Raw genomic sequence first — 13038 nt, forward strand, 5'->3', positions numbered from 1 at the left:
ATTCTGGTGGGCAAAGGAAAATAGGGTGAATGTTTAGTTACTTGGGGGGAGTGAGGTGTGTTTTGGTTTTGGCTTTTTGTCTTTTTTAGATTATAAAATTAACTTCTTCTGCAACTTTCTCCCCTCTTCTGAAGCATTTCATCTGAAAAATAAGCGAGGTTCATTTTCTTGGCCGTTACAGCAACCTTCCTTGGTTGCTTAACTTTCTGTACAGCAGATACAAGGTACTCCTATCTGTGCAATACTGGTAATATGACATTGCAAATCAAATGGCCAACTGTGATTCAATTTTATTGCAGTTTTTTTATTTTTTTTTAAGGTAAAGGCAAGGGAGAGGAAAAAGACAGCTTATTTTTTTGTTTGTTCGTTCATTTGTTTTTCAAATGTATCTTAAAAGGTGAGGTTCTTCATTCACTGATACAGCCCCCTTACTTCTCTCGGCTCATGAAAAGAAGTGCTGAATCAGCGAACAGAGTGAAGGAACAATCAAGATGAAATGGCTGCTGCTGATGTGACTCTTTAGGTCACCATCTCTCTTCCTCCTGCAAATGCTGCATGGCACTAAGCTTACCAGGTAACAGAGCATGATGAGGTCTGCACTTTTAAGGATGCTTATGACTTTCTGCATGCTTACCTATTACTGGCTCAATACATGTTTCTATTGTTAAATTCTATCTGGGCATTGCCTAACTTCACAGTTCAAGTAGATAGTTTATGTAGTATAAAAAGAAATGTTGTTCAAATATCTTGGCAGATAATTCTTGATCTCAAAAATGTACAAATCCATTACTATCACCTACATTACTAAAGATTGAGTCTTTCTTGTTTCAGATTAAACGATGATTTTGCATCCTTAGAAAATCCTGCTTGCAAAGTAGGCTACCCTTTAAAAACTACTATTTCAAGGTTTAGTGAACCAAGAGACTTGGTAGATCACAAAATAGTTTTTAATGCTCACTTTGGGTTGGTCACAAAAATAAATCAGACCGTGCATGGTAAATTCTACTGCTGCGTTGCTGAAACTGCTATGGAGCAGGGCCATTTACTGCTGTGCTCTGACGTGCTCTCCAGGAGCTGCACTCGCTCTTTATCACAGGCTGCAGAAATTCTGTTTTCCCTGCATTCCCCAAATATGAACATTTCTTATGGTGTTCTTTTAAATTAACCTTTTAATACCACAATAATTAAAAGCAACTTACCAACCATAATGTCTTTTTAAGCTAAATGATGAAGCTCAAACCCAAGTGCTCACAGGCTAAGCACTAAGAACCTTTCCGTTCTTTTAAAAGTGAGACTTTAGAAAAGTTGACTGTTCTGGTAGTTTTCCTTTATATTAAAAAAAATTGAAGAATCAAAAGAACCACACTCATTAAAATTAGATATTTATACATCTATTCGAATGGGTATTCAACTCAAAGCACCAAAATGCAAAATTCAGGGAAGTAACTAATAAAGGAATGACAAAGAAGTTTTCAAATAATCAAGAATTCTTATCTGTGACCTTTAAAAAAAACTAACAAAAAATTCATCACCTTTAAAAATTCAGTTCATTCACACTCTAAGAAGTTCTAGTTTTCTCCCTATTCTTTCAACTTTAGAGTCAATCAGAAGAAGTACTAATTGGTTAACTGGTTAAGTTTCAATAGTATCTAGTTTGTAATATCCAGTTTGTAAAAGAATTTGCACTGAATTCATTACTATCTACTTGTAGGATCTAGAAGCAAACTACAAAATAAGAAGAAATTCTCTCTGAAGACTATGAAGAAACATTAGGCTGATCTTCCCAATTTCTGAAGTATACTCTGTAAAAACTCCACTGATTCTATGAATCTCTGGCAAAAACAACCAGACCAGGACAAAGTTCAACAGATAACTGGTTAGTGTTTAGACATGTCTATGTCTACCAAGAACAAGGAACCATAAAAGGCACTAATGCTATGATTCAGGTAAATCTGTTATAGTTTAATCTTTGATAGTCTCTGCAAATGATCTATTATTGCTCTGTATCAGTAAGCTCAATGTTTTACTAACAAATGGGAAAATAAAACATTTCATGTTTTTACAGCTAACAACTTAGTGAAACCTACTCAGAGTACATACTTCTTTATGTACCCATATGAACATACAATGCTATGGAATGTAAAGAAGTATGTATTTTTGGTAGGCAATAAACTGCCAAGAGGGAACTAAACTGCAGCTAAAAGAAGCCTTTGCTTCTTTCTATGTGAATGACCTTCATACGGTAAATTAACCTAGTATCAAAGAGATGACCTTTGACCATACTAACACCATAAAAATGTACCTACTACTTTTAGATGGAAACAAAATGCTGCTAAGATTTCTATTTTGTGAAGAAAAAAGAGTTTGAAGGAGATTTTAAATTATCATAAAACTCCTTTTAAATCTTTTAAGTTTAAAATATACTACCTTTTACATTTTTAAATTAAGTATGCACATGATTAAAATTTGAATACAGAAAAGAAACCAGTATTACTAGCAAAATGAATGAGGGATACATACACATGACCCAGTTTCTGTCTCCACAATTCGACCTTAACTGAAGTATATCATATCACATTAGTAGGATCAACTGATTTGTTAAGAAAAATAAGATATGACAAAAGCTTAGCTCCATTACATTTCAACAACTGCTCTTCATATGTTGATTAATTTATAGTCTGCTAATATTAGAGGGATTTCTGAAGCAAGTTTCGTTATTTTAGGCTTTCTTTTTTGAAAACTACACAGTCATAATTCTAAAAGACTATCTTTTAAGTAACACATTCTACTTAAAAAAAAAAAAAAAAGTGGTGGTGTTAATCACCAAGTTAATCAGGTCCTTAACCCAGTCTTCACTTTAAATGCTAAATTATTACTTAGAATAAATTAAAATATAAAATTTATGCAGGAAAAATGACATATTCTGGGCCACAGTTGTAAGTTAACAGGGCAAATTGGTAATAGATTGCCAAATATTTAAAAGAAATTAATTTATTATCTATACTATCCTTGAACTTGCTTTCTCCAAAGCAAATGAAAACACTATAGTTAAGAAATCAATTTACACAGAATAATCATCTTTTACTGGTACTATGCAACTGCAATTCAATTTTTACCAACATGATAGGCCCACTATTTATACTATGTTGGAGATATCAAAACACTTTTTTCGTATTTTACACAAAATTTATTTTATACAACTATTAATAAAAATCATAAAGCTGCTGGCAATACTTTATAAGCAGTGCCTGTTTCAAGCTACTATGATAGACTTAAAAAAACCTAATATTTATATTCATGTATTCTAATCATTTCTTACTAAAAGTTATAATTTCAGACATATATGAAAAGCAAAATGATGTTTAAAATTTATACATGTCACAAGTTGAACAGAAATGGCTATGAGGTTTTAACTACAGTTAACTACAGTTAACTACTGAAAATATGTATGTCAAAAATACAGGTTCCTCTATAAAACTATTCAAAGGGTATTACTATACTCATGCTTTATAATGAACGATAATATTCATTATTCTATAGGTATACAAGTTTTTAATAATTATTTTGAAACAGCCCAGTGACTAAGACTCTCATTGCTATAATATTAAGAGTACATAATCCTTAGGAAAAAAATGACAGCACCTGTTATTCACTTTAAAAAGTATGATTATATACTGATTCTAGTGCTTACAAGTTTAACTTAACATATCTAAGAGTATTTTCAATCACTCTAAAATGTCACATCCATCACTTAGATCAGCTGTTCATTTTTAACTGAGTACATAGTAAACTCTGGGCATCTGCTGACACTGGTGTAACTCAAACATTTCAACTGTCTCTCTGACAGGGATAACAGATGCTGACATTATCAAATGCCATGGCCTCTCCTTGCCCCGATATGGCCAGTGTATGAAACTGCACTGCCATCCAAAAGCACACTTGAGCAACTGGATCTGCTAACCAGCTCCCATATAACCAGTAAAAATAGAAGTCAGTTTTATTGCTATCTTCAGCACTTAAGTCTACGCAATTTAACACCTGTTTCATTTCTATTAGAATAAATGGAAAGAGTCGTAGTTACATTAATTTCACCAGCAGCATGATACTTAACAACCAACAGATGCACAATATACGTAATATGAGAATTGTTTAAATATTGCCTGAATTAGTGTTGACCTTCTCCCAGTTTAGTTCAAAACATTAACTGTTTCTTTACTCTGCATTTCACTGAAAGTACTTAATTCATTACTTTATAGGCCAACTATAATTTCTCAAACTTTTATTTTTGCAAGTATATTTCAGAGGATATCCCCTCCCTGATTCTGAAATGCAACACTGAAATCACATTATAGCAAAAATCTGCTCTACTGACTTTTAAAGGATTACTTACCTGATTTTAATATTCAAGTTCACTGATTATAGCTGTACACCAAAAGTCAATGTATTATTAAGCTGATAATGGAAGTAACTAGGCAATCTGTACGCAAAATGATAGAGAATTCCGCAGGGGAAACAGACTTGAAAAGGGTTACATTACTAACCTAGGATTAGTAACACTACATAAGCAAAAACAAAGAAAAAAGCTGGCATGCATGGTAGTGCCTTTCAACACAAGTCCAAGCAATACAGTGAATACACATGTGATCTATTTATAAACCAAAGGGCAGAGGTACTTTCTTAAGGCCACTCATATTCCTCCATCCCTTCCCTGTCAGCAACTTGCTATTAGTCCCAAGTATAATACTGAAGGAGCCACAGTAGAAAGGTATGACTTTAGTGCTCTTCCCTATTAGCTTATTCACTTGGTTCAGTGCCTACAAACAGAAAATAGTACTCTGAAATACATCAAGGTCTATTTGTTCCTTTAAATGCTGTTGGTTTTAAAAACAGGTTATTGTCCACACTTAAGAATTACACAAAGGTGTACACTGATAATCCCTTAATACATCAACAAAACATGAAAGGGCAAAGACTTCTGTTCCATTCGAGTAGGAAGTAGGAAAAGTGCCTTCAAAATACAAAAGTTTACATGTAATGACTGAACTACTACTGATAGGAGAATCTCTAACATTTGTAGAACGTCCATAACCATAATTATACAAATAAAAAACAGCTCTGCTGTTTTGTATCCCAAACTAGCAACACTGCAATGCTTTGCTAGAGCTGGTAAAATGGAACCAAATCGCCTCTTCAATGGATTTGGTCCCCTTCAACCAGCTGTAGCTATGCATTGATTACTACAGGACAGCCAACGTTTCATTGATAAATATCAATCACATGTAAATGAATTTCAGCTTATTTACATTATTTGGATTGTGGTTTCAATCAAATAATTTGTTACTGTTAATTCCCCTTGGAAGAACCATAGTGGTTAACAATGTTTATAAAATGTTTTATGAAAAATGTGTGGACAACTTAAGGATTGCAAATAAAATAATTTTACTTATTTATCCTCTCTTGGTGTCAAATTTCTTATCCTTCAGAAAAGAAACGGTAATGAAATGTAGCCTATGCTTCATGATAAAAGAAATGAAACTTCCTTCAAAGGAAGAAAAGAATTGGGAAGGTCACTCAAAACCTAACTGAAACTATAATGGGACACTACAGTGTGGTTCTCATGGACACGCACATATTCTAAATTAAAGAAAAATATAACATTAAATATAATAATACTCTAGAAATGTTGGGTCACTATCTTCCATAGGATTAGCATTTAATTTTACTGCTATTTACCTGAATATTGTTCAGTTAGGTGAAAAAGGAGATGATACTGCAGAATATCTTGTGCAGAGACTGAAACAGTATCTAGCCCTTCCAACCCCAAAACAGAAGTTTTTAACCCTCAGAAAAGAAAGAAAATGCCAAATATCATGTCTTTTTACTGTGTAGATATTCCAACTCTACATACTGGTTTCCTTAGTTGTAAAATGAGGATCTCTTCTAATAATAACATCTTATGACTCTCCTCACTCTTCTTCTTTGTCCTTCACAAAAAAATACACATACAAGCCTCCCTCTCTCAGTGGAGAGAAAATGAAGAGAAAAATGACAAGTTATCCAACATCTCTTTGTTTTTCTTACTGACCACAATACAACCATAGATAATGTCATGTTCCTTAATACATGGAAACAAACATTTCAGGAGTTAATCAAGGGTTACTGATGTCCAAGTAGTAGTTTAAAACTCTACATGTTCACACAATCCTCAAGAGACTACTCCTCTATTTCAAAGTGAAGACCATCCCTTAAAAGAATGGAGGCAAAGTGTGTGTGTGTGTGTGTCTGTAAATATATATATAAATATAAATTTTATCACTTCATTCAAGTTATTAGGCCTTCCTGCTCATATCAATCACATTTCAACTAGTCCATTAAATATATTTATGTATTACAAGGCACACAGTGTTTGAGACTGGATGCAGAGCACATATAAGAGAAAATGGACACACTATAAGTATAGTCTCATTTAATAATACTCTCAGCTACATTTTATATAGCACCCAGAATATTCAAATTTTATTAAAAAAGAAAAATATTCAACACAAAGATATGGATTGGATTATCAAATCTTTATATATTCAACACAATATCATTCATTTATCACACCTGATTTCAGAATTTAAAAAGTTAAATGAAGGCATCATAATATTCTAGAGGGAAAATTACGAGTTGTTCACATATTCAGTAAGCTTTAGTATGTGCCTTTGTTAGAATAAGCAGTAAGAAATGCCTGTGAAATTATCTTAGCACTAACCTGAAAACACAAGATTATTACATCATGTGGTCCATTTATATTTTACTGTTATTCTCACACTCAATTTATATTAAAGAAAAATGTGTAAATAACACTATGTAAGGTAACTTCATAATACTATTAACAGTGCCTCCAAAATATCAATCTGGTATCAGTATCTCCAAAACACTTGGCTGGTTTTTGGCCAGCTCTGCAGAGAATATTGCTAATTTATTCTCATGCCTGAGAAGGAGCTCTAAAAACTTAAAGGAAGCTAAAAATGCAACACCTTCACAGAAAGTACCTAAGTAACGTGCTGATTAATACTAATTCAAAGAAATTTAGTTTTCATTTTCAACAACAGAAATGATTTCTGCTCTTCATTTAAATCTGAAATTTCGCCTGTATATAAGAAAAGATAATATGGCTAAACTCTATGGAAACTATCTCTATAATAATCAAAAATAAAAATGCAGCATTGTTTTTAGTTAAGATTCCTGAAATTAAAAAAAGACTATATTAAGACACATTGGAACTGCTATTCTACACTGCTCCAAATTTTATAAACCATGATACTATAATATTCAGTGTCTCAGAGTAAAAACTTATATGGTCTCCCACAGTTCTGAAAGAAAAGAAATGGCTTTATAACTCTCTCTTAATGTCTTTATTTCAGTTACTGTTACATCATGAGGAAACATCAAGATTAGCTTTGAAATCTAGAACCTACATTGATCTGAAACTTTGAAATCCAGACTTTGTATTTTCCAAAATATATGACATCTAGACATATTTTTGACAACAAGGAATATCACACTTTCTTTTTAAAAAGCACTACCAATAATTAACTCTACTATATTATTAACTAATTGCTGAAAAATTATTACTGCTTACTAAAGGCAAAGCTAAGGAATAGAATGCTACTTAAATCCCACATGTATATACACGCACATATAAATTTTGAAAACTTTTCCATATTATTAACCATAATAAATTGAAATAATTATTTGTGCTGGTATTAGGCTATATTCACAATGATGTAAATATTTTACTGTAGAACTAATATATACTAGTAAAAGAAAAACCTCAGAATTAGCTAAGAATTATACTAACTAAAGTACCATCCGTTGCAATTAAAATTGACTATACATGAAATCCAACAATTAAGCCAAGTATACGAAGAAGTATAACTATAATATAAAACAAAGATCACAAAGAAAAAAATGTTATAATTCAAAGTAAGAGATTCATCAAGATATATAAATTATAAAACACAAGAAAGGGGGAAATGTTGACACATGCTAATCACATCTAATATTTTATTCAAAAATGCTAATTTCATCAGGTTCTGGAAATAATAATTTACTATAATCTGGTTTCCTCAAATAAATGTAAAGGCCAAAGACTTTTAAGATTTCTTTTTTAATGTTTGTTTTGAGACAGAAAGAGGGAGACACAGAATCTGAAGCAGGCTCCAGGCTCTGAGCTGTCAGCATAGAGCCTGATGCAGGGCTCAAACTCACAAATCGTGAGATCATGGCCTAAGCCAAAGTCAGATGCTTAACTGACTGAAACAACCAGGCACCTCAAGGCCAAAGACTTTAGATAAAAATTCTAAGTACACCAGAAATGGCTCATCTGTCTTCTGATATCACTGACCAGTGCAAGGAAGAAAAGCAAATTTTAAGAATAAAAAATTTGATATGAAAAGCCTCAAAACAACCTCAGTTGTTTTTGCAATTCAATTTCAATTTGCAATTTCAACTGATATATAAGTTGTGTCATCTTCTGATACTCTTCAGTGTCCAATTAAAATCACACTCTCTGGGGGGCGCATGGGTGGCTCCGTCAGTTAAATGTCTGACTCTTAATTTCAGCTTGGGTCACAATTTCACAGTCCTGAGATGGAGCCCCATGTGGGGTTCTGTGTTAGGCATGGAGCCTGCTTAAGATTCTCTCTCTCCATCTCCCACTCCCTGCGACCCCTCCTTAAAAAAAAAGGAATCATACTCTTTATCTGGCAATCTAGAGTCACAACTGCATGAAATATCTTGAAGAAATAAGAATTTAAAAAGTCACGTAGTTTTAGCTAAAGCATCACTTTACTGCAGAATAACAATGGCTTTTTTCCCTTTTATTAAATGTCACCTGACACCAATCATTTGGTTGGAAGAGTCACTGTACAAATTTTCAGCAGAACTCTCAAAATTTATACAAGAACTGAAGAAATGTTAAGTAGGATACTCTCTCTTTCTTGTATAGGCTTATTAGCACTATTAAATATACTACCCTACCCCCAGTAGAGTGAAATAATTCAAAATACTTAAAAGTCCCTCATTTCCTAAACACTTCAATTTTCAGTTTATCTTAAACTTTATGATTTAACCTATTGGGATGAGCACTGGGTGTTGTATGGAAACCAATTTGACAATAAGTTATATATATAAAAAAACTTTATGATTTAATATAACCTAAATATCCTTAATAAAATCTCTTTTCAACCATTTTAATCTGAAATAATTGTTCTGTTTGACCTCTAACAGTTTCTCTACAGAATCTGTAACTAATCATATTAACATCTTGTGATATCTAGCGCTGTCATGATTGTCAAATTAAGACTAACATTTATTAACTCCCTATCATAGTCAAAGCACTGTGGGAGATACACAGATGAATAGGCATGCTCACAATTTTAACAGAAACACAGAAATGCCACACTAATAGACATAAAGTGAAATAAATAAGAACAAAGAACAAGTTAGTGTAGGGCAAATAGAAAATAATTTCAATGATGTGATCTAGGAGCTCTGAAGGAAAAGATGCTTAAGATCAAGACAAAGGATAAGGGCACTCTCACTAAGGGAAACAAATAAATGAGGAAAGTAGACAAAATATTTTAGAAAAAGGGCATAGCATAATGTCGCTGAAGGGCAAGGTGGAAAGGGGGATTTAGTGGGAGATGAAGTTAAAAAGACAGGCTTAGGGGCGCCTGGGTGGCGCAGTCGGTTAAGCGTCCGACTTCAGCCAGGTCACGATCTCGCGGTCCGTGAGTTCGAGCCCCGCGTCAGGCTCTGGGCTGATGGCTCGGAGCCTGGAGCCTGTTTCCGATTCTGTGTCTCCCTCTCTCTCTGCCCCTCCCCCGTTCGTGCTCTGTCTCTCTCTGTCCCAAAAATAAATAAACGTTGAAAAAAAAAATTAAAAAAAAAAAAAAAAAAAAAAGACAGGCTTAGGACACATCACAAATGAGTGTGAAGGCAAAGTTCAAGGTGTATAAATTTTATTCTATGTACAATAGGAAACAAATGAAGATTTGGGAAAAGGGAAGGGGAGCCATTATGTCTTTAGAATGGTAAGTTGGCAATTAGATAAAAGTTCAATCAGAGATAAGACTGAAATCAGAGAAAACAATTAGAAAGATATTGTAATAGTTTAAGTAAAAGTGGTGAGTACTTAATTAGATCAGCAAAAATGGGAATAGGAAGAATGGAATAGATTGGAAAGCTGGGTACAATAAATGGAATTTTGAGAACTGAAGTTGAGAATTATTGACAGTGTAGTCAATGACAACCCTAAGCAAAGAGGCAGGAAGGGGGGTGATGTATTAATACATTCTCAGTTAAATCATTCTCTGTCCATGTGTTTCAGTCTTGCCTCATATACAGACCATAATACAGAAAAAGTAACATAAGGTGGGTAAGACCTATGATTCTTAAGTCAGATTCTTGCTCAACTTCTAGCTACTCCACTAGTCACTATATCTTGAATAAATAATGTCATCTCTTTATAAGCTTCATATTCTTTATCTACAAAGAGAAGATATTAACACCTGCCTCAAAAAGCTGTTGAAAGGATTAAAGGAGATAATGCATGTAAACCACTTAGTGGAGGCCTTGCCTATGGTAAGTACTATCATCATCATCTTCTATTTAAAAGGCAGGGAACATACCATTTTGTCTCCTTCACAATGCCAAAGTACAAAGTGTTCAAATATTCGTAATTTGAAAAATCAAAACATAATATAAAATATGGTCATTTGCTTCATCCTACATTATATACCCCTCGTTAAGAGTACCAACAGGCAATAGCAATAAAATCCTCTTGTTCTCTGTGCTCACCCTCTAGTGGTGATTCTAAGAAACCAAAAAAATAACAAAAACTAGAAGGAAACACAATATAAAAATACCATATGGAACCAAAGGATAAGAATTCATGGGGATGTAATATAGTTAGTAATACTGTATTGTGTATTTCAAAGTTGCTAAGTGAGTAAATCTTAAAAGTTCTTATCACAGGAAAAAACATTTGTAACCATATGTGGTGAAGGATCTTAACCAGACTTAACATGATAATCATTTCATGATATATACAGATTTCAAACTATTATGTTGTACAACTGAAACTAAAAATGTTATATGTCCATTATATCTCAATTTTAAAAAAGAATTTAGGATAGATTAAAGTGTCAAAATAAACTTGAAAGTGAACAGCTCCCTCAGTCAAGAAATGCAGGCTTAATTCAACTATAAACAGAGGACCTCTAATACTAAATTTTCTAAAATGCTTTTCGTGGTTAAGATGTTCCCCAAAATTTATTCATAGAAAGCTCTAGATTAAGCAAAACTAAGCTTTTTCCTATTCTCTGAGACAGTGCAGATCCTTCATGAGTTCTGTGACTTCCCAGAAGTTTTTTTTCAAACTATAACCAGCAAATACTTTTTTTTGGCAGACTGCCCATCACTATTGTTACAACAGCTGGGAATATCCTCACCAGAAGCGTATATATTTATGTTATTAATATGGAGTTAGGTACTTAACAGTTATCTAGCCACATGTTAAAAATAATCATGCAAATAGATAAAAGGAGATGAGAGGACACATTGAGAACGATCTTAAAGAGACATAACTCTCAAGATGGAATGCATTTTAATTAAATCTTTACATATAAGTATTCTTGATACTTTATATCCATACTTAATATATATTTCAGTAATCATTTTATAATATTTGTATTAATTTCTGTTTGTTTGTTTTTAGAAGGGGGGGGTGCAAGTGAGCAAGGGGCAGAGAGAAAGAGAGAGAGAGAGAGAGAATCCCCCAAGGGGTGGAAGGGAGGAGGGGGGGAGGTAGAGGGAGGAAGGGAGGGGAAGGGAGGGGAAGAGAGGGAGAGCGAGAGCGAGAGCGAGAGAGAGAGAGAGAAGCAGGGCTCACCCAGGCCTCCTGTTTTTACCTGAAGCAGGGCTCGAGCTCACCCGATATGGGACTCAAACTCACCAACTGTGAGATCATGATCTGAGCCAAAGTCAGATGCTTAATGCTTGAGCCACCCAGGCAGTCCTTGCATTAGTTTAACAACCAAAATATAATATAAAATTAATAGTGAAGACATAATTTCTACAGACCTTAAAATGATTTATAAAATACTAAAATAAGTCATTATTTCCTCATCAGTATCAGAAAAAGAGAACTAGCACTAGGAAAATATTTTTAAACTGCCAGAGTAAAAAGTGGGATCTTTTTACCTGGGATTTCCTCTTAGTGCTGCATGGTGCAGAGCATTAAATCCATTATTGTTTGTAATGGTAACATCTGCTCCAGCTTCTAGAAGAACTGCCAGGATGTCATCACGTTTCTTACTTATTGCATCATGAAGAGGGGTATCACCTTCAGAATCCTTTTTTTAATTTAAAGAGACTTTCATCAGTTCTTGAACCAAACATCATATGTAATACTAATATATATACTGAACTACTAAACAGAAGCCATATCCAAAAACCATCAACAAAACATCCTATGTTAAATTTTAAGATGCAGGCAAGAGATATGAGCCTCATTATATTAAATAAATTCATACTCAATCTAAACACAATGAACACGTAGCCTACGAAAGAAAAGGAAAAATAATCACGTTCAAGTATGGTTCAGCTAATTATAAAAAGTAATGAGGTGAAAAAGCTGCGCTCAAAATTCATTAGTTTAAAATAGCCGGCTATACCCATTCCTACCAGTAATTGTTATGCCTGAAATTTCAAAACAAACTTACACCAGTCTTTGGGCCCTATAGAAATGAATTAAAAATCAGTAGTTCTCGATCTTGGCTGCACATTTAGAATCTATAGGGGAGCTCTTAAAAAGATACCAGGCTGTTCTCCAGACCAACTAAACCAGAATTTCTGGGAGTGAGACCCAAGCATTAGTAGTTTTTCAGAGCTCCCCAGCTGTATATATTGTGTAGTCATGGGTGAAAATCATTAATCTAAATGTTTGCAAGGGGCAGAAAAGCAGTTAGTTAATCAAAATAGAAACAA

At 33.6% G+C, this 13038-nt stretch overlaps 1 protein-coding gene and 1 long non-coding RNA gene across 3 annotated transcripts in view; one reads left to right on the forward strand and one right to left on the reverse strand.

Annotated features, from left to right (window-relative positions):
* The window catches only part of MIB1 (mindbomb E3 ubiquitin protein ligase 1), a 122637-nt gene that overhangs the window by 38594 nt on the left and 71005 nt on the right, over positions 1–13038 (reverse strand). The window contains exon 12 of the mRNA XM_030335688.1: positions 12253–12404. Coding sequence (XP_030191548.1) covers positions 12253–12404 — 152 coding nt within the window. The remainder of the gene's footprint in view (positions 1–12252; positions 12405–13038) is intronic.
* Positions 512–4882, forward strand: LOC115527920. Of its 2 annotated transcripts, XR_003973102.1 has the most exons (3): positions 512–574; positions 1712–1946; positions 3848–4882. It is a non-coding gene; the product is annotated as an uncharacterized LOC115527920 (long non-coding RNA). The 2 variants fall into 2 exon arrangements; XR_003973101.1 differs by lacking the exon at positions 3848–4882 and having other exon boundaries at positions 1712–2093.

The sequence above is a fragment of the Lynx canadensis genome, chromosome D3 (genome assembly GCF_007474595.2).
Source record: "Lynx canadensis isolate LIC74 chromosome D3, mLynCan4.pri.v2, whole genome shotgun sequence".
NCBI classification, from domain to species: Eukaryota; Metazoa; Chordata; class Mammalia; order Carnivora; family Felidae; genus Lynx; species Lynx canadensis.